Source organism: Eulemur rufifrons, chromosome 8 (assembly GCF_041146395.1).
Source record: "Eulemur rufifrons isolate Redbay chromosome 8, OSU_ERuf_1, whole genome shotgun sequence".
NCBI lineage: Eukaryota > Metazoa > Chordata > Mammalia > Primates > Lemuridae > Eulemur > Eulemur rufifrons.
Window position 1 is genome coordinate 24,126,471 of NC_090990.1, and position 21,009 is coordinate 24,147,479.

The 21,009-nt window shown below is 45.7% G+C and overlaps 1 protein-coding gene across 1 annotated transcript; it reads left to right on the top strand.

Annotated features, from left to right (window-relative positions):
- The first annotated feature begins 2,709 nt into the window (after positions 1 to 2,709).
- On the top strand, positions 2,710 to 5,415 carry GJA4 (gap junction protein alpha 4). Its single transcript, XM_069477654.1, has 2 exons — positions 2,710 to 2,771; positions 3,888 to 5,415. Exon 2 carries the CDS (start codon positions 3,905 to 3,907, stop codon positions 4,904 to 4,906), a length of 1,002 nt encoding a protein of 333 aa, XP_069333755.1. The 5' UTR covers positions 2,710 to 2,771; positions 3,888 to 3,904; the 3' UTR covers positions 4,907 to 5,415.
- Positions 5,416 to 21,009: the final 15,594 nt, after the last annotated feature.

The window sequence follows — 21,009 nt, forward strand, 5'->3', positions numbered from 1 at the left end:
TTCAGTTTTGCAAGATGAAAATGTTCTGGAGATCTGTTGCACAACCATGTGAATACACTCGACACTACTGAACTGCACACTTAAAATGGTTAAGGTGGTAAATTTTATGGTACGTTGGTTTTTTAACCACAATTAAAAATAAGAAAACATTCTCAACACAGCGTTCCTGGAAATATATAAACACAAATAAATAAACAACCACAAAAAAACAATGCATCCCTGGGCAGTACCTGAGCTGCTGAGAGCACAAAGGTACACCTAACCCAATGGAGGCCAGCAAGGGGACTTCTGGGAGCAGGTAACATCTGAGAAAAGTCCTGAAAGAGTCACAGGGTTCAGCATATGAGGCTGCTCTACGCAGAGGGGACAGCAGGGACAAAGGCAAGAGCACACAGAGAACCACAGGCAGTTAGATAGGGCCGGGCCGCAGAGCCAAAGGGGGAGAGGGCTGAGGATGGAGAAATGGCCATGGCCTGGAGGCTGGACAGCTCAGGCCCCACCCGGAGAGCAATGGGGAGCCACAGACAGGTTTTGAGCAGGCAATGTAGCGGTCAGTTTTCTAGGGAAGGGTGAAGGCTGGGTTGGAGGGGTGGGGCTAGAGGCCTGGAGACCAGTTGGGAGGCCGAACAGGGTCAGGGCAATGGGCATGGGGGTAAGTGTGGGGTTTCAGGGATGTTTCTCAGATGGAACGGCCGGCCAGGTTGTGGGGACTACTGGTTTGGCTGATCCCAGCTGCTTCTTGGTCTGGGGAAGGGGCCAGGTTATTCAAACCCTGACCTCCAGAGCCCCTGAGGAAGGGGTCAGAGCAGGGTGAGGGCAGCCCTGACGTCACCCCCCAGCCCTCCAGCCTCCTCCCTCCTTCCAAGGAGTTCCGATCAGAAAGGCTTTGGGAGAGCTGGGCCCAGTCCCAGGAGAGGAGCTGGGGAGGGAGCAGAGGAGAGGAGCTAGGGAGGGAGCAGAGGCTGCCGTGGGACGTGGTGAGAACCAGGCTCCAGGGGCCTCCGTTCTCATGCCCTCAAAGGTCAGAACTAAGTGGGGCAGTTGTCAGTTTTGGAAATCCAGGAGGCCCAGCTCAGCCTGGCCCTGAGGGAGAGGCCTGGAGAGGAAACAGCTCTGCGCGATCCCCTAGGGGCTGCCATCCCTGAAGTCCTGAGGTCTGAGCACTCCCATTTGCTCCCCCAGATGTCCTCCTGCCCGGGCTGGAGACGGAACACTCAAGGACCAGGCCTGGGGCCCTGGGAGTCCAAGGACTCGATCCCGATCCCGTGGTGGAGAAACAGGGACCCTTCTGCCACCAGCCCCAGGCACTCACCTGCCACCTTCCCTGTCCTCAGCCACCCCAGCCCCCACCACCACTCTGCCCTGAGCCCCCGGCCTCTTCTGCTCCAAGACCAACACACAGATCCTTTTTGTTACAAATGTTTTGTCACAATATTTTTAGCTACCACCCCCTTGAGAATTTTATGTACCAGTATTACTCTCGTGTTTTCATTGGATCTCCCATCAACCTCACAAAATAGGTACTTTACTATCCACATTCTGCAGTGAATTCTCTGTTCTTGCACAGGGTTTTAAGCAACCTGCTTAAGGATGCAGGCGTCAATAGCAAAGGCTCAACTTCTGGGTTCCGCCACCAATAAAGTCTCAGCACTCTGGGGACAGTGGCCACCATCTCCAGACCTCACAGGTCCAGGCCTTTGAGCCCTTGCTCATGCAGTTCCTCTGCCTAGAATGTTCTTCCCCCTTCCTCTGGCTGATGCAGCCTCCTCCGGGAAATGTTCCTAACCAAGTTCCCTGTCAGTCACCCAGTACTTCTCAGGACAACTTCCCACATCTATGATTTTACCGTCATCCAAGGGTTGAGGTGCTCAATCCCCGAATCCGCCAGTGAAAGCTGGAGGCCGGAGACCAGGCTGGCGGGAGTAGTGTGGCACCCCCAGCTCCCCTGCTTAACCTTCATCCACCGTGGGTGATGCCCGAACGAATGATGGCAGGGTCTGCCATCCCTTTGTCCCCTCTGGATGCCCCACACGCACCATATAGAGGCATGAGAGTGGGATCCAAGCTAAAGGTCAGGAGGTTCCCCGCACCCTGAGTCTCAAGGGGCCCATCGGAGCTGCTTAGTGATCTCTGAGCCTGCCCAGGCATGGGGATGTCTGAGAATTCTGGAAGACCCCAGCTGCCACAGACAAGGACGTGTGGATTATTACCCCGTCTCCCACCATGGTTCCCCATGCCATAATTAGCCTTGATGGCCACGTCCTGGCATACTAGGGCCACCTGACAAATGAGTGGCCCCCACCCCTCATCCCCATCGGCCACCTCTCACAGCCCCGCAGGCCAGTTGCTGGGATCCACCGCCCTTACTGCCACCTCTCAAATCCAGCCACCCTGGAGGATCCTGGCCCGGGAGAAGCCCCTTCCATGGCCAAAGATCCGCAGGGGAGAAGAGCTGTTAGCCTGGGACACCTGGTGGGTGGAGAGCAGAGAAGAGGAAGGGCAGGCGGCTTCACAGCCCCTCTTGGCGTCCCCCAACTCGCACCGCCACCTCCCGTGAGTGGGCTCAGGGTGTCTGCACCTCCCAGTCCCCGCCCCGTCCCTCTCAAGGCCCCGCCGCCCTCCCCGTCGCGTTTCCTGCCCCCACCCCGCCCCCCGGCGCTATTTAAGGCGCCCCGCCCGCCGCCCGCGCCGCCGGCAGGTCCAGGCACCGCTCCGGGGGCGCCGCTCCAGCATCGTCCCCACCGCCACCTGGGCTGCCCAGCAGGCAGGCGGTGAGTTGGGGGAGGGGGCGGGGGCGCCACCTGCTAGCGGGAGGTCCGGCGGGGGACAGGGGTCCCGCCACAGCCCGGGACTGAGGGTGGCTGCGGGACGGGACGCCTGCCGCTCTCCCAGCCTGCCCTTGACCAGCTCCGTGCTGAGTGCGGCTCCTACCGTTTTCTCATTGAATTTATAGCAGCCCCGAGGCAGGAGAGAGGAGACTGAGGCGCTCAGAGGTTGTTACTTCTCCCAGGCTCCAGTTAGTAAGAAGGAGCCAAGATTTGCACCCAGGCCCAGCTCCAGAGCCTGGCTCCAGACAGCCTCCTACCTGCGAAAGGGCACTGCCCCCTCCCCTGCCCCTGCCGTCCTTCTCTCCAAATGTTTTGGGAACCATGTGGCCTGTGCCTCCACCTCGCAATGACAATTCCTTTCAAGAGCCTAGAATTTGGCAGCAACAGCTTTGGAGGGGAGGGGTGGGGGTGGAGGCAGAGGACAGCACCAAGTGTCCCTAGTTAAGTGGCAGGTGCTCACTATAGCTGACACGTAGAGCTAATGAGCTAATGGAAGATGCTGCCTTCAGCTTCTAAACCCGTCCCCTCCTCCAACTGCAAGCTCAAAGATTACAGTCAAGGCCAGCTGGGGGAGATAGGGAGGGGAGAGGCTGGAGGCTGGCAGGGACCTGAGGCTTTGAGTGCCTAAAAAGCTGCTGATAGCACCTCTACCACCGCCATCCCCTGCCGTCTGGGGTGACCAGCCTTGGGCAAAAGCGGGGAAGGGCGTGCCCAGCTGTGCTGCCTGGGATAAGTTCCTCAAATTCTCTGTTCCCATAGGCAAAGGAACCTCAACTTGATCCACTTCTCCTTGGCCTGTGGCCATCCTGGGGCTCTCTGGCTGGGGACAAGAGGGACACAGATGTGTGATTAGGCAGGGACGCTAGCCGTACCCAGGGCCATTCAGAGAAGCAGAGGGCGGCCACAGAAAGAGCTTAGCAGTCATCCTCCAAAGATCCACTTTGGGCCCTGCTGAGCAGGAGCACCCAGGCCAGTGGGATGGGGTTTCCCTGCTGGGCTGCTGCTGGGGCGAGTGAGAAGGATGCCGTGCGGACGCGCTGATGCTCTGTCTCCCTGCAGACACAGGCCCGGGAGCCATGGGTGACTGGGGCTTCCTCGAGAAGCTGCTGGACCAGGTCCAGGAGCACTCGACTGTGGTGGGCAAGATCTGGCTGACGGTGCTGTTCATCTTCCGCATCCTCATCCTGGGGCTGGCCGGCGAGTCGGTGTGGGGTGACGAGCAGTCGGATTTCGAGTGTAACACGCTCCAGCCGGGCTGCACCAACGTCTGCTACGACCAGGCCTTCCCCATCTCCCACATCCGCTACTGGGTGCTGCAGTTCCTCTTCGTCAGCACACCCACCCTGGTCTACCTGGGCCACGTCATTTACCTGTCTCGCCGAGAGGAGCGGCTGCGGCAGAAGGAGGGGGAGCTGCGGGCACTGCCCGCCAAGGATCCACAGGTGGAGCGGGCACTGGTGGCCATAGAGCGCCAGATGGCCAAGATCTCAGTGGCAGAGGATGGTCACCTGCGGATCCGTGGAGCATTGATGGGCACTTACGTGGCCAGTGTGCTCTGCAAGAGTGTGCTAGAGGCAGGCTTCCTCTATGGCCAGTGGCGCCTCTATGGCTGGACCATGGAGCCCGTGTTTGTGTGCCAGCGGGCACCCTGCCCCTACCTCGTGGACTGCTTCGTCTCTCGCCCCACGGAGAAGACCATCTTCATCATCTTTATGCTGGTGGTCGGACTCATCTCCTTGGTGCTCAACCTGCTAGAGCTGGTGTACCTGCTGTGCCGCTGCCTCAGCCGGGGAGTGAGGGCCCGGCAGGGCCAGGACACCCCTCCAGCCCAAGGAACCTCCTCGGACCCTTACACAGACCAGGTCTTCTTCTACCTCCCCATGGGCCAGGGGCCCTCGTCCCCGCCATGCCCCACCTATAATGGGCTCTCATCCAGTGAGCAGAACTGGGCCAACCTGACCACAGAGGAGAGGCTGGCTTCTTCCAGGGCCCCCCTCTTCCTGGACCCACCCCCGCAGGGTGGCCGGAAATCCCCCAGTCGCCCCAGCAGCTCTGCTTCCAAGAAGCAGTATGTGTAGGGGCCTGGGGCTTATGTCACCAGAGGGGTCCCCAGAAGTCTGGCTGCCTGGGGTGCCCCTTCCTTGAAGGTTCTGCAGAGGTGACTAGACTGAGGAAGCAGGTGCTTGCTGGCCAGGGGACCTCACTACAGGTTGTTCTTGAACACCTGGGGCCTTCCTGGTGACCAGAGGGCACTATGGCTTCTGTCCAGAAAGTGGGTTTGCCCCAGGCACAGACAGAGCCCACATGGGGTGCTCTTGGCCAAGGGTGTTGTGAGCCCTCTAGCCTTTTTCACCTGTTCCAGAGGGACCCAGAGCCAACTCACCCAACGCCACCCTTATGGAAGATTCACCCCTGCCCAGGTTGTCCTCACAGGAGAAGGCTGACCGGCTGCTGGGTTGGCCTTGGTCACACGGACAGAGCCTACACGTGTTGGATCTCGCCTGTCAGGGGGACGGCTGCCTTGTTTTCATCACTCCTTCCTCGTTCCACTGTTTATGCTTCTAAAATAAACAGGACTTGATCACAAGCTAGGTGTGTGCTGATACTGTCCTGGTGTGCTTCAGGGCAGGGCGGGGACAGAGAGTTATTTTGACCACACTTGCTTTTCTTTTTGGTCCTATATCATCTGTCTTTGGTCTCTGCAACCCCAGCTCCACCCAGCACCTTCAACCCTCTAACTCATACCTTCTGCCTTCAGCAGCCCTAAGTGTTCTGCTTTTGAAATGCCTCTTTTCATCCCCACGGCCCCAGCCCATTAATCGGTGGCCAAAGCAGCGTCCTTGCCCTGCCTGCCCCATGCCCATCCGGTGCCCCGGCCACACCACCCCTGACAACGTGCTTCCTAACCAAACAGTTTGCTCCCCAAGTGAGCCTGCCAGCCAAGCCCCTCACAGTCCAATTCACACAGGCCCTGCATTCCCACCTCATCCTGGACCCCTTGGGATTTGGGAAGGGAGGTTTCAGTCACTTGTCCTTCCTACCTTGGCCCGTTCTAGTCTGCCCACCAGAAGGAGCAACGTAAGGATCTAGATCATCTCTCCATGCACCCAAAACTCAGAACAGACAATGGCAATATACAGAAGTCGAAGAGACTGAACCTTGCCAATGAGTCGCAAAGGCTGCAGGGAAAAAATGAGCAATTGAACTGGAGTTCACTGGGCAGGGAAGGAACACTGAGATTCAAGCAGAGGAGACTGCTCGGGCAAAAGCCTAGAGGAGGGGAATGGCCAGGGGGTGGAGCGGCTGCTTGTGGCCTGATGAGCCATCTAGAATGCCGGAGGCACTGCTGAGGACGGACCCACTGTTGGCCAAACTGACTTTCCATGTGGAAGGTGACCCAGGTAGGGGACAGCCCTCAGGTAGTGACCCTTGTGAGCAAGCTGGTCGTCCTCCCTACCCAGGGATGGCTGGGGCTGGAGGAGGGAATGAGTCCATCTCATGTGGCCACATGTTTTTCCTTGAGAGCCACGATGCCTTTATGAGGGGCTGATTTAATTTTTCATTAAATTAGAAAGGATCTTTTGTTTTCAAAGTTTTTATTCTATTTTCATAATGAAACACCATGGCCCCAAAGAAAAAAAATTTTTTTCTGAGTGTGCCAGCCAATGTGTTAAATGCTTCCTCCAATATGTACAAGCTATGTAGTTTGGAGTCAATCATTTCACTCCCCTGAGTCTCAGTTTTCTCATCTCTCAGACACAGATAACACTGCCTGCCTCACATGTGACAAGAAATAAAATAAGAGAAAGCATATGACTATGCCTGGCTCAACATAGCACGTAGTGAAATTCAGCTCACGCTTTCCAGCAAGGCTAACATACATCCCTCCTCCTCCAGGAAGCCCTCCCCGACTTCTCCAGCTAGTCTCCGGTGATGACCTCTATCTCTCAGGGATCTGGACCCCTGCTTAGTAGGTGCCTATCTCAGCAAGTCTCTAAGCATCGCCAAGGAGACACTTTCATTCCCCACGGGCCTAGCCCAGCATTCACTTTGGCTGTGAAATGAGGGATTGAGTTAGACTGGGCAGAAAGGAGGAGTCTGTCCACACATTGGACGGGCATGACCCCAGGAAGTTGAGGTCCTCTTCTAAGGGTTTCTCCCCTAGCCAGGGTGAGCGGCCAGAGGCTGTGGGTTAGAGGTTGGTCTCAGAGCCAGCCCTACCTGAGGGCCCTAGAATCCTGTGTTTCTGGTTTTCCCTACCTGTCCTAGCTTGGAAGGGACCAGTCATAGTGGATTAGGACTCACCCTAATGACCTCACATTAACTTGGAATTTAACCTCTGGAAAATCCCTATTTCTAAATAAGGTCATATTCTAAGAAAGAAGAAAAGTTTAGGTGGGTGGAGAGGGGGCATCCTTCTCCTCCCTCAAAGCTCACCTGCTCTGAGCTTGGTGTTGGGGCTGAGGTCAGGCCGGGGCTCAGGGGCTTGGACCTTTGGCAAGAGTGGGGTTTGGTCCTAGCCTGGTGGCCACACAAACACGAGGGCAGACGGGCTGGGGGTTAAGGGTGCGGACAGTGGAGTGGGACGGGCCGTCCAGTTTGGGCTGGGGGCATGGTGAGGGCGTACGCAGTGGAGAGGGGGCGGCAACCCTATCCCGCCTGTACTAGGTTGCTAGGGCTGGGTAACAGAGAGCTACCAACTGGGCGGCTTCAACAACAGACATTGATTCTCACAGTTCTGGAGGCCAGAGGTCTGCGATCAAGATGCCTGAAGGGTTCGTTGCTTCTGTGAGCTGCGAGGGAGAATCTGTTCCGTTCTCTCTCCTCGCCACCCGTGCTCTGCTGGCGATCCTTGGCATTCCTTGGCTTTTAGCCACATCGCCCCCACCTCCGCCCTCATCTTCACATGGCATTCTCCCTGTGTCCAAATTTCCTCTTTGCATAAGGACACCAGTCATAGTGGATTAGGACTCACCCTAATGACCTCAAATTAACTTGGAATTTAACCTCTGGAAAATCCCTATTTCTAAATAAGGTCATATTCTAAGGTACTGGGGGTTAGGACTTCAATATATCTTGGGGGAGGGGCACAATTCAACCCACGTCACCACCCCACTGGCCCCAGCTCACCTCCAAGCGCTGGCCGGGAGGCCGAGGAGAATGTTAAGTATGCGTTGGACGGTGGCGCTGGGACGGAACAGGGCAGGTTCACGTCCTTCTTCCCCCTACCAGCCTATCCCCCATGCCACCAAAATCTAAGTTGACAGCCAGCGGCTCTCAGGCACAGAAAGAGCCATAGTCTGGAGTCAGGAGCCTTGGCTCCCGCCTCCCACCTCTCATACTCACTTGACTATGGTTCCTTTCCTTCCCTCGGCCTCAGTTTCCCCACTGTGAAATGAAAGGTTTGGATGAGAAACAGGTATGCGACAATTAGGTGTGAGGAGCGTTGCGTGGGGTAACTTGTCACTAATCATTGATCTAAAGATTATGAGTGATGTGCTATTTTTCATGAATCAGAACAGATTCAAGGTTATTTCTATAATAAGATCAATTCCACTCCCTTGAATTCACATTGGCTTCTTGAGTAGGAAAGAAAGGGCTGGGTTGTGTGGAGTGCACTGGGAATTTTGCATAACCCCAGGTCAGCTCATCCGTGACCCGTGGGAGCATGTGAACATCACAGGCCGCACATAAACACAGCAGAGAGCTGTCGGGCTGGGTAATGTCAGAGCTGCTTCCCAGCCTGACGTGCTGGCTCGCCGGCCTCTGGGTGGCTGACCTCACGGTTCCACCACTGACCTCCAGTGTCCCGACTGGGGGTGTCCCTCATTTAGTCTCACACTAACCTCAGCGTGACCACTGACGTCTGCAGGAAGAGGTCTCCACCACAGGATTATCAGAACCTCTTTTCTACCTTTAAGCTGCTCCCACCAGCCTTGGCTCTGATCCCAAGAGCCACAAGACACTCAGTGAGCTGTTCTGTCCTTGCCATACGGCACTGCAGCCACGTACAGACTGTCACCAGGCCCATCCTGAGCCTGCTGTCCTCCCATTCCTCCAGCTGACCTCGATTTCTAGAAGTCTCCGGCCAACCTGCAGTTTGTTTATTTTCCTCTTAACACATGCCACTCTCGCCTGTGTGCTGGACATGACACCCTCGGTGATCAGAATCTAGATTTTCACCTCTCTTGCCCCAAAATTTCCACCTCTATTAATGCAACCTACAATTACATTAACTTTTCTATTTTCTTCTCTTTTTCATATACAGAAATTTTTTTTAAATTAGAAAGATAATACATGATTATTGCAGACAATTCAGAGGTAATAACTGTTAACATTCAGAAATAATTCCTTCCAGCCTTCTTCCGTGCATATTTTTAAATAAATCTTTAAATAAAATCTGAGTAAAGGTAAACCTATAACTTTATATTATGCCTTTTGCATTTTATGTTAAATCATAAGCCTTTTCTCATGTCGTTAAGTATCTTTGGAAAGACATCACTTAATGGCTTTGTCATATGGCTTTGTCGTTAGCTACTTAACCATGATCCTGATATTGGATTTTTTAGGATGTTTGCAACGAATTATCCTTTATTATAAATAGAGGTGATGTAGATACCCGTACATAAATGTTTTCCAAATTTCCATTTCCCTAAAAGAAAGATATTCCAAGAAGTGAAAGTACTGGGTCAAAAGCAAGGAAATTTTAAATAAAGAAAATTTAGGGGCTTTTTTCTGATTATGAAAGTAATTCACTGTAGATGATTCAGAAACACAGAAAAGCACGAGCAAATTACAAGTGAAGGCACCGACTACCTCCGGTAGGAGTGGAGGTGGCGCTAAAACAGGAGGGCAGATTGAAGGCAGTCAGCTAGAGGCTCACCCCTCCCCACTCTGTGGGAGGGAGCAAGTTCATCCTCTGGAGAGGATAAAGCAGAGAAACCCACGCACAGTTGAGGGCACGAGCACCATAAATAAAACAGGGGAGTTAAGTGGAAGTTTACAGACTGAATGGTGAGACCTCCTGTCTTCTCCCCCCAGTTGGCTCCCAGAACACTGGCTGACAAGGCTAAATAAAAGAGGAAGTGATGTAGCCAGGAGGTCCTGGGAGCCTGCCTGGAGGAGGTGAGCTGCAGAGCCTAAGAGGTGAGGAGGAATGATCGAGGAAGGGATAGGGAAGAGCATCACAGGCAGACAGCGCAGCATTTTCCAAGGCTCTAGAGAAGCAGAAAGGGGCTTGGTGTTGCTCAGGGTTGTTTTTGATATGTGCTACCAAGTTGCTTTCCAGAAAAAATTACTTATAGGTTCAGTAGCATTGTATGAAGTGCTCATTTCAAGGCATACACACCAGCATTATTACAAATTTTAAATTCCTTTGCTTATTAATTATTAAACAGGCAAAAAATGGTATCACCTTTCAGTGGGTGAGCCTTGATTACCAATGAGGATGGACATTTTGACATACACTTTTTTAGCACTTAAGTTTCTTCCATGAATTTTTGTTCCCATTTTTCTATCAGGTTTTAGTGTTTTCTGATCAATTTGTATTAATATAAGCTCTTTATAGAAAGAGAGTATCAACTCTTTTTTTCTTTTTTTAATTTCAGAATATTATAGAAGTACAGACGCTTTGGTTACATAAATTGCTTTTGTACCATTTGAGTCAGTTATAAGTGTGCCCATCACCCAAAGGTATCAACTCGCTATCTGGCATATTTGTGGTATGACATTTTTTTTCAGTGTGTTACTTTGTCCTTTAGTCTGCTGATATTTTTAATTTCTCTGTAGTCAAATTTATTGATTTTTTTTTCCTCTCCAATAATTTTATGCTTACATTGTTGTCCCCTTTCTAAGATTATTTTTAATTTTATATTTAGTACTTTAACCTTCCTTGAACACAATAGGAGACAAATAAATGTTGAATAAAATAAAACAAAGCATGAACAAATAGTTTAATTTTAGCACAGACTATAAGGCAAAGTACTAACTTTTTCTCCCAAATAACCAATGGTTTCAGCAGCACTTATTGAATAATCCTTCCTACACTAATTTGTGATAACAGCTTCACCATATACTATATTTTTGTACACAAATAGTCTATTTCTAGACTACCTAGAGTTCTGCTCCATTGATCTATCAATTTATGTGATACTACCCCTCTTTTCGTCAGTATAGCTTTATAACACACCTTAATATCTGGTAGAATACATTCGCCTTTTGTTACTTTTACTTTTCTTGAGAATCCTAGAAGCCAGGCATATATTCTCTATGCAAGTGTTTGGCAGAGTCTTCTCGGTGGACTCTGATAGACCCAAAAGAAAAGACCTGAAGATAAGGGCACTGGGGGGGCCCAAGGACACAGACAGCTAGCTGGTCATACCAGGAAGATCACAGCCAGCAAGTCCCAGTCATTCGCACACAGCATCCAAACAGCTTTTCTTTTTTTTTTTAAGTTCGTTTTTATTTGCCTTACTGCTCTGGTTAGAACCTCCAACACAATGTTTTGTTTTTCCTTGTTCGTCTAATAGAATTTATCTTCTTGAGCAGTTTTATGTTCACAGCAAAATTGAACAGAAGATTCAGAGATTTCTCTTTTATCCCAGGCCTGTCCTCCCTCATGTCCCCCTTGTCAATGTCCCTCACCAGAGAGGTACATTTGTTACACCTGATGAACCTCCACTGACACATCAGTATCACCCAAAGTCCACAGTGTACATTAGGATTCACTCTTGGTCAAACAACGTTTCACTGACTCTCTGAAATACGAGCACATGGCTGAGGAGTCCAGGCATTCGAGAAAAGCAACTTATATGAAAGAGTCTGAATGAACCGAATAAAGCTTTCCAGAAGAGAGATTATGTATTAAGACTATCACTGCTTTATTCAGAAAAATGAAAGAGTGTTATATCCCTGAAATAGGAAGATAATGCTCTAAGAAACATGTAGAGAACAATGATAAAACCAAGTTGTTAGAAAGTAAAAACATGAGAGCAGAATTGAAAACTTCAATAGAAAGGCTGGAAGATAGTTAAGCAGCTCCTCAGAAACTAGAGTAAAAGACAAAGATACAGACATTAGAAAAGATTAAAAAACAATGAAAAGACCAATCCAGAAAGGGGGGACAGAAAAAATAGGAGTGTAAGTAATCAAAGAAAATTCAATGATTTCTACATTGAGAGAGCTGCTGGGTGCCCAGCTCAAGGGTTGAGTACAGGTCCACACTATTGAAAATCTTCAGAACACCAGAGACACAGAGATGAGCCCACAAGTTTCTAGAGAGAATGTAGTTCTATATACAGTCTTAAGAATCAGAATAATATCAGACTTTGCGACAACAACACTGGAAACTAAAAGACAATGGAACAATGCTTTCAGAATTCTGAGGAACATAATTTTCAACCTGGAATTCTATACTCAGGCCTGAAATCATTTTAATAGCATGATTCCTCGAAGTTTTTAATAAACTTGCCTATAAAGCCAGCTGGACTCAGTGCCTTTTTTTTTTGAGACAGAGACTCACTCTGTTGCCCTGAATAGAGTGCCGTGGCAACAGCCTAGCTCATGGCAACCTCAAATTCCTGGGCTCAAGTGAACCTCCTGCCTCAGCTTCCCAAGTAGTTGGGACTACAGGTGTGCACCTCCATGCCTGGCTAATTTTTTCTATTTTTAGTAGAGACGGGGTCTCACTCTTGTTCAGGCTGGTCTCAAACTCCTGACTTCAAGCAATCCTCCTTCCTTGGGCTCCCAGAGTACTAGGATTACAGGTGTGAACCACCACGCCTGGCCTCAGTGCCTTTTTTATAGTCATTCTTCACAAACTTTTTCACTGTCTTCAGCAACTATTTGTCTATTCAAATTTTATTCATCGTGAATCTATCTTAGTAATTTATATTTCCTCACCAAAAAACAAATTCCTATTTGAATTAAGTGTTCAGGCAGCCTTATCTCATCATACCACATATTCTCATTTTGTTTACACTTTGACTAAAAGCCCTAAGTAAAATTGTTCCTTAGCTTCTGAGTGTGCCGTGTGGAGGGGTTCTATAATCAGTGACATGCTAGTTTGGTAATAAATTGGAAAGCTTTCCAACTAAAGCCCCTGAGCCTTTTACAAGTGGGCTCCCACTAAAGCTATTATGAATACTAAATATGAGCTTATATAATTGGGAATTAGGGCAATAAAAGTGATAAATCTGACATACGCACCAATTAAATGCCATCTTGTCCATGTCGGCTCGTTGATCCAACTGACAAGAGCCATCCTCTGAAATCTGGATTTTGTCATCCAGTATGAGCCACTCCTAGCTTTGATAAATCAGATTTATCCTTCATCTGGCAAATCTAAGAAGCTTAATGCAATTAAATGGCATTCCCTGGTGGAGATGATGTTTATTCCTGAATCTGTGTGTTTGAGGTCTCTGTTCAGTGAAAAATACTATTTCTAAAAGGCTACATCCCTTGCTCCACCCCGCCCCACAGGACAGGAGGCGGCAGAGCCAAATATCACAGAGAGCCTGAAGTTGTAGGGGATGTGAGTATCTAGGCCATAATTCACTGACCTAAGGGCACCTCAATCAGTCCAGCTTGGCAATGACCCAGAGGACTTTCTAAAACCAGAAACAGGAACTCTTGGGTAGAGGGAGGGTGAATTCCCATGAGGGGCAGACGCAGGAAGCCAAGCCCAGCGTAAGGTCCATAAGGCTTCCCAAGAGGGCATGCCCAGGCATTAGGTTAGGATAGTAGGTGCAAAAGCCATGCTTTAAACATGGGAAGAACCGGCCTCCGCCTATAGTGGTCAGTCCTGCCAAGGACAGAATGTAGTAAGCCGGGAGCCCAGCATGGCTTCCCATCTCTAGAGAAGCCTCCAGAAGGACTGAGCAGATGACAGCAGGGTGTGTCAGAACCAGACATACCTAGAGTAGAGATGATAAAGAGACAGGCCAAGACCAAGAACTCTACCAACCCAGCAGCATCAACGGGACTTTTGACATTATTTATAAATGAGGTTATACATACAACTGTGTTTTAGCATGTATGTTATAAAAGCATTCAGTATTCACATATTTGAAACTTACCACAGTTTTTGTAATTCTGTCTGTATAATTCTTTACTATTTACTATGCTAAGAGCCTCAAAAACGAAACTGGCCCAGGCTCCTCAGCATCTGAAAGGCTTTGAAAAGAGTCAGAAAACTGGACCAAAGATTTTTATATTCTGGGTTTCTAGGCCTTCCTAGGGCCTGGACTATGTCTCCCAAATGCCCAGAATCAGAGAATTCCTACAAAGAGCAACCATTTTCTAAACCAGAAAAATGGGTTCATTAAAGTTTGTAGAATTTAATTGAACTGAACTCAGAGATTCTGGCAGAGCTCAGCAGGGAATCTTCAAAAGAGTAAACCCATAGGTTGTTTTGTTTTGTTTTTGCAGAATATGAAGAAGTAGAAAATGGAAGACTGACCCTACCCACAGCCAGTATAGAAGAGAACTCCAAAATATTGCTTGAGAGGCAGGTAAGTGACACAAAAAGGAAAGGAAAGTAGGCCCCATCCCTGGGGCCTGGGGTGGGGCAGCCTGGGGGGCTGGGTCAAACAGGGACCCAGCTGAGATAAAAGAAGCATCTTCCCTGGGATCAGCAGCCATCTCTGAGCAGACGTGTGAACTCCTTCCTATCAGGGAGAGCGTCCTAAGACAAACTGAAGGCAGGGTCTACTTCCCATTATGGAAGGAAAATTATGGATATCTAATTTACTGGAAGTTTCAGAAGAAATGAGGCCTGAAACATAAGAGGATACTGGGGGGAAGGAGAAGGAGTAATCCAGGAAAAAAGAAGACTATATACAAAATAGCAACATAGCTGAGGAGATAACCTGAAAAACTTCCCTATACAAAATAGATAGAAATGTTGTATACATTTTTACAAACAACTGTTCAACTGCATAGCTGAGCAAAAAAGAAAGACACCAAAACCAAAGAGAAAACTTAAAACCAAGTGTGGGTACCAATGCTTTTGGTTGTCCTGCTTTTGGTAACAGAGATTGGCTTTTTTTTTTTTTTTTAAAGACAGGATCTCACTATGTTTCCCAGGCTGGTCTCAAACTTCTGGCTTCGAGCGATCCTCCTGCCTCAGCCTCCCTAGTAGCTGGTGTTACATGTGTGAGACACCACACCTGGCTTGGGACTGGCTTTTGATGGTGATGTGAGAATAAGAGACAAGGCTTTGGGGCCTACTTGGAGAGATGAAACTGAGATTCCTGCATAGAGAGAGTTCATTTTTATTCATTCTCTCTCTCTCTGCAGCTCCATCTTCTGTGATGCTCTGCCCCAGAAACTCTAGCTATTTCTGCCTTCCTGAACTCTGAGCTCTTTCCCTTTAATTCAGCAAGCCTGTTGGTCTCTGTTTGGGTTCCCCCTCCCTGCTCTGCAGCCTGGAAATTGTTTTCACATGGTAAACTATGGCAATGGTAGGGTTCACTTTATTTCCGTTCTTTCAGGGATCAGATTCTTGCACTGCCTATTGTCCAAGGTCCAAAAGCAGTTGTTTCATATATTTTGCCTGGTTTTCTAGTTGTTTATGGCAGGAGAGAAATATTCATAGAAGTTAATCCTTTGTGAGTAGAAGCAGGATTCTCCATTAGTTTTTAATGTCAATAACTTCTAAAACATTTCTATGTTTGATTTAGTTCTCTTTCTAAGAGAGAGAGAGATTGAGAGAAGGAGAGAATATGAGAGAGATGGGAGAGAGAGAGAAATGAAAAAGGATATTTCGCATGTCCATGGTATCAGCTGTAATTTCCCCTTTTTTATTCCTGATTGAACTTGTTAGAGTCCTTTCTTTTCTCCTTCTGGATAATCTAGTGAGAGGCCTGTCAATTTTTTTTATCTTTCCAAAGAACCAACTTTTTGTTTCATTAATCTTCTATGTAGATTTTTTGTTATTGATTTCATTTAGTTCTGCTCTGACCTTAGTTATTTCTTTTCTTCTGCTGTGTTTAGGATTGGTTTGCTCTTTCTTTTCCAATTCCTTGAGATGATTCATTAGATCGTTGATTTGTGATCTTTCTGTCTTTTGGATGTAGGTATTTATGGGTATGAATTTTCCTCTTATTACTTCTTTTGCTGAATCCCACAGATTTTAAACAGAATCTACAAAGAACTCAAGTGAATAAGCAAGAAAAAAATCAAACAACCCCATTAAAAAGTGGGCAAAAGACATGAACAGAAGCTTTTCAAAAGAAGATAGACTAATATGGCCAATAAACATATGAAAAAATTCTCAACACCTCTAATCATCAAGGAAATACAAATCAAAACCACAATGAGATATCACCTAACTCCAGTGAGAATGGCTTATGTCAAAAAGTTCCAGAACAACAGATGCTGGCAAAGATGTGGAGAGAAAGGAACACTTAAACACTGTTGATGGGACTGCAAACTAGTTTAACCCTTATGGAAAGCAGTATGGAGATACCTCAAAGAACTAGAATTAGACCTACCATGTGATCCAGCAATCCCACTACTGGGTATTTACCCAAAGGAAAAAAAATACATTTTATTAAAAAGACACTTGCATTCAAATGTTTATAGCAGCACAATTCACAATCACAAAGATGTGAAAATGACCCAAGTGCCCATCAATAAATGAGTGGATTAATAAAATGTGATATATGTAGACCAAGGAGTATTACTCAGCCATAAAAAATGGTGAACTAATACCTTTTGTAACAACCTGGATGGAACTGGAGACCATCCTCCTAAGTGAAGTATTGCAAGAATGGAAAAACAAACACCACATGTACTCAACATTCGTGTGTACGTACGGTAATGAAATTCAATGGAAATCAAGCAGGTGGGAGGGGGAGGAAGGGATGAGTTAATTCACACCTAACGGGTACAGTGCACACTATCTGGGTGATAGACACACTTATAACTTTGACTCAAACTGTACAAAAGTAATTCATGTAACCAAAACATTTGTACCCCTGTAATATTCTGAAATTTTTAAAAAAGACCAAAATAGGATTTATAGAGAGAAGAAAATGCAATATAAAAAAAAAAAATACACTGGGTGAGATTTACATCAGAATAGACACTACAGTAAAGATGAAGACATACCAACAGAAACTACCCAAAATAAAGTGCAAAAAGAAAATCATTCAAAAAAATTGAGCAGAGCATCAGTGATCTATGGGACAATATTAAGTAATCTAACAATGAGTGGGAAAATCCCAGAAGTAAAAAGAGAAAAGAGAGAATACAAAAAGTATTTAAAGAAAAAAATGACCAGGTAGGTGTGGTGGCTCATGCCTATAATCCTAGTACTTTGGAAGGCCAAGGCAGGAGGATTTCCTGAGCCCAAGAGTTTGAAACCAGCCTGGCAATAGCGAGACTTTGTCTCTACTAAATATAAAAAATCAGCCAGGTGTAGTGGTGCACGCCTATAGTCAGTCCCAGCTCCTTGGGAGGCTGAGGTAGGAGGATCACTTGAGCCCAGTAGTTGGAGGTTACAGAGAGCTCTGATGATGCCACTGCACTCTAACCTGGACAACAGCGTGAGACCCTTTTTCATAGAAATAAATAAATAAAATTTTTAAAGACAAAAAAACTTCAAATTGATGAAAATCATAAACTCACAGAATCTCAACTAAGAAGCTCAATGGAACCCAAGCAGGGCAAATATTTTAAAAACCATATCAAGGCCCCATGTCTTAATCAAATAATTGAAAATCAGAGATAAAGAGAAATTTTAAAAGCATCCAGAGAAAAAAGAAACATTATTACAGAAGAACAAAGATAAGAATGAAAGAAGAGTTTTCATCAGACACTAAGGAAGCTAAACAAAATGGAACATTTTTAAAGTTAAAAAAAAACCTATCAACCTAGCTCACTGAACCTACGGAAAATATATTTCAAAAATTAAAGTGACTGATATATGCTACAACATGTACAAAAACATTATGCCAAATGGAGGAAGCCAGTCACAAAGACCACAGATTATATAATCCCATTTATATTAAATGTCCAGCATACACAAATCTATGGAGACAGAAAATAGATTAGTGATTGGCTAGGGATGGGAGTTTGGGGAGAAATGGGAAGTGAGTGCTAATAGGTACAGGGTTTCTTTCCAGGGTGATAAAAATATTCTAAAATTGATTGTGCTGATGGTTGCATAGCTCTGAGAATATATTAAGAACCATCGAGTTGTACACTTTAAATTAAATGAATAAATTGTATGGTATGTGAATTATATCTCATAAAAGCTGTTATTTTAAAAACTGAAAGCAAAACAAAGACATTTTCAAACAAACAAAAACTAAAGGCATTCATTGTCAGCAGATCTGCACTATAAGATATGTTAAAAGAAGTTCTTCAGGAAGAAATAAAATGATGCAGACGGAAATTGGATCTATACAATGAAAAAAGAGAAAAAATGGTAAATATCTGGCTAAACATGAAAGATATGTTTTAAAATCTCACTAAAAGATAATTGACTGTTTGAAGCAAAAAAAAGTAACATTATATTGTGGTGTTTATAACATATCTAGGAATAAAACATATGATAGCAATATCCCATAGGACAGGAGAGAAAGAACAGAGATATAGTGTTATAAGGTTTCTTACATTATACATGAATTGGTATAATATTATTTGAAGGTACACTGTGATAATGAGTTAAATATTGTAAACCCCAGAGAAACCACTATAAAAACAATGTTTTAAGAAGAGGTACAGCTTATAAGCCAATATGGGAGATAAAACATAATCATAAAGCTTCCCCTTCCAGAAAGATGTACTAGGAACCTCTCAGGACTAGAGAAATGACATGATAGTGAGTTCCCTGAATTTTCTTTTTGCCTCAAAAATCCAAGAAAGATTTGGAAGTAAAGAAGCTGGCAACCCTTAAATGCCAATAGGCACAGATCAAAAATAAAGCCCCAGTGAAAGCCTGCTCTCTTTAGCCAAAGGACAAGAAAATGGGCAGCCTAGCAAGACAGAAGACCTTTAGATAATAACTACTCTACTCCAGCCAAATATCACAGAAAAAACAACACTGTACACAATGTTGTACAGTGTGGCCACACTCCTACCAACACCAACAAATGCTGAGTAGGGGGCCTAGATTTTTACCCTAATGGGGCTATAACAAGGTGCTCCCAACACCCCTGCCAGGGTAGTGTAGAGAAAGCCAAATACGGAGCCAGGAAATAAAAGTCATATATATTTTAAAGGAAGAAATAAAGCTATCCCTATTTGTAGATGACATGATTGTATATGTAGAAAACCATTTGTACTTCCATATACAAGCAATGAACTTAACAATAAAGTTAAAAAATACAGTACCATTTATAATCACTAAAGCAAATTGAGGTATAAATCTAACAAAACAGGTGCAGACTTATATGCTTAAAACTACACAATGCTGATGAAATAAATCAAAAAGAGCTAAATAAGTGGAGAGATATACAATGTTCATGGATTGGAAGATTCAACGTAGCAAATACAACCATTCTCCCCAAATTGATATGCAGAATTAATTCAATTCCTATCAAAATTCCAGCAAATCTTTTTATACATATAGACAGGGAAGGTTATTCTAAAATTTATATAAAAGGCAAAGGAACTAAAATAGCTAAACTTTTTTTTTCGAAAAAAGGAATATAATGGGAGAAATCAGTCTACCCAATTTCAAAACTTATTACATAGCTACTATCATAATCAGGGCTGCCTAGTACTAGTGGAGGCATAGACACATCCATGGAATAGGATAGAGAATTCAGAAATAGACCCACACAAATATTCCCAATTAATTTTTGACACAGGTGCAACACAATTCAATGGAGAAACATAGTATTTCCACAAATGGTGCTATAGCAATTGGACATTCATAGGCAAAGAAAAATTTAATGGACCTCACCCTAAGTCTCACACTTAGGATGTGAGACTTAGGACTTAAATGTAAAGTTATAAAACTTTAAAAAAAAAAATCTAGGACTAGGCAAAGAGTTCTTAGGCTTGACACCAAAATTATGGTCCATAAAAGAAAAAATTGATGAATCAGACTCCATCAAATTTAAAAATGTGTGCTTTATACAGAAAGACAAATCTCACATGTTCTCACTCATATGTGGGAGCTAAATATTAAAATAATTGATCTCATAGAGATAGAGAGTAGAATGATGGTTACCAGAGGCTGGGAAGGGTAGCAGGGAGTGGGCGATGAAGTGGGGATGGTTAAGGGGTGCAAAAATATAGTTAGACACTTAGGTGGAATGAATAATATTTGATAGCACTACAAAGTGACTATAGTCACCAATAAGTTACGGTATACTTTAAAATTACTGTAAGAGTGGAATTGGAATGTTTCTAACACAAAGAAATGATAAGTGATTGAGGTGATAGATACCACAATCACCCTGATTTGATCAGTATGCCTGTATCAAAACATCACATGTACGCTATAAATATAAATAACCATTGCGTACCCAAAATAATTAAAAATAAAAAATAAATGTGGGCTCTGTGAAAGACCCTGATAAGACGATGAAAAGACAAGTCTCAGTAAGAGAAAAAATATTTGCAAATCATATATCCAACAAAGAACTAGTGTCTAGAATATATAAAAAAAACTCCCAAAACCCAACACTAGGAAAGCAAATAATCTAACTAGAACATGGGCAAAAAGATATGAAAAGACATTTCACTGAAGAAGATACACAGATGGCAAATAAGAATTTGAAAATATATCCAACATTATATTATTAGCCACTAGTGAAATGCAAACTAAAACCACAATGAAATATCACTGCACACCTATCAGAGTGGCTAAAATAATAACTAGTCTGACTAATCCCATAGACTCATGTATATGTAGACCCACAGGCAACACTGCTCTACCCTTCTTCCTACTCTGACACAACTCCTTAGGAGCCCTAGTTCACACTGGGCTCAGCGTCCCACTATTCCGTTTCCATTCCTGGCCCTATGCTTAACCTCCATCCTGACTTCCTGTTACAATCCTACGGTTAAAATCACCAATGAACCAAATCTCCACCTTATCTCCACGATAAGGTTTAAATCCAGTTTTTTAAGTAGTACATCTTTATCTCTAGGCGGTGAGGCACAACAGAATGAACACAGCTTGGTGTTTCAAAGACCTAGATCGAAACCTCTGCTCTACAAA

Coding starts and splice junctions, on each gene's coding strand:
- GJA4 (XM_069477654.1), top strand. CDS start 3,905: ATGGGTGACTGGGGCTTCCTCGAGAAGCTGCTGGACCAGGTCCAGGAG.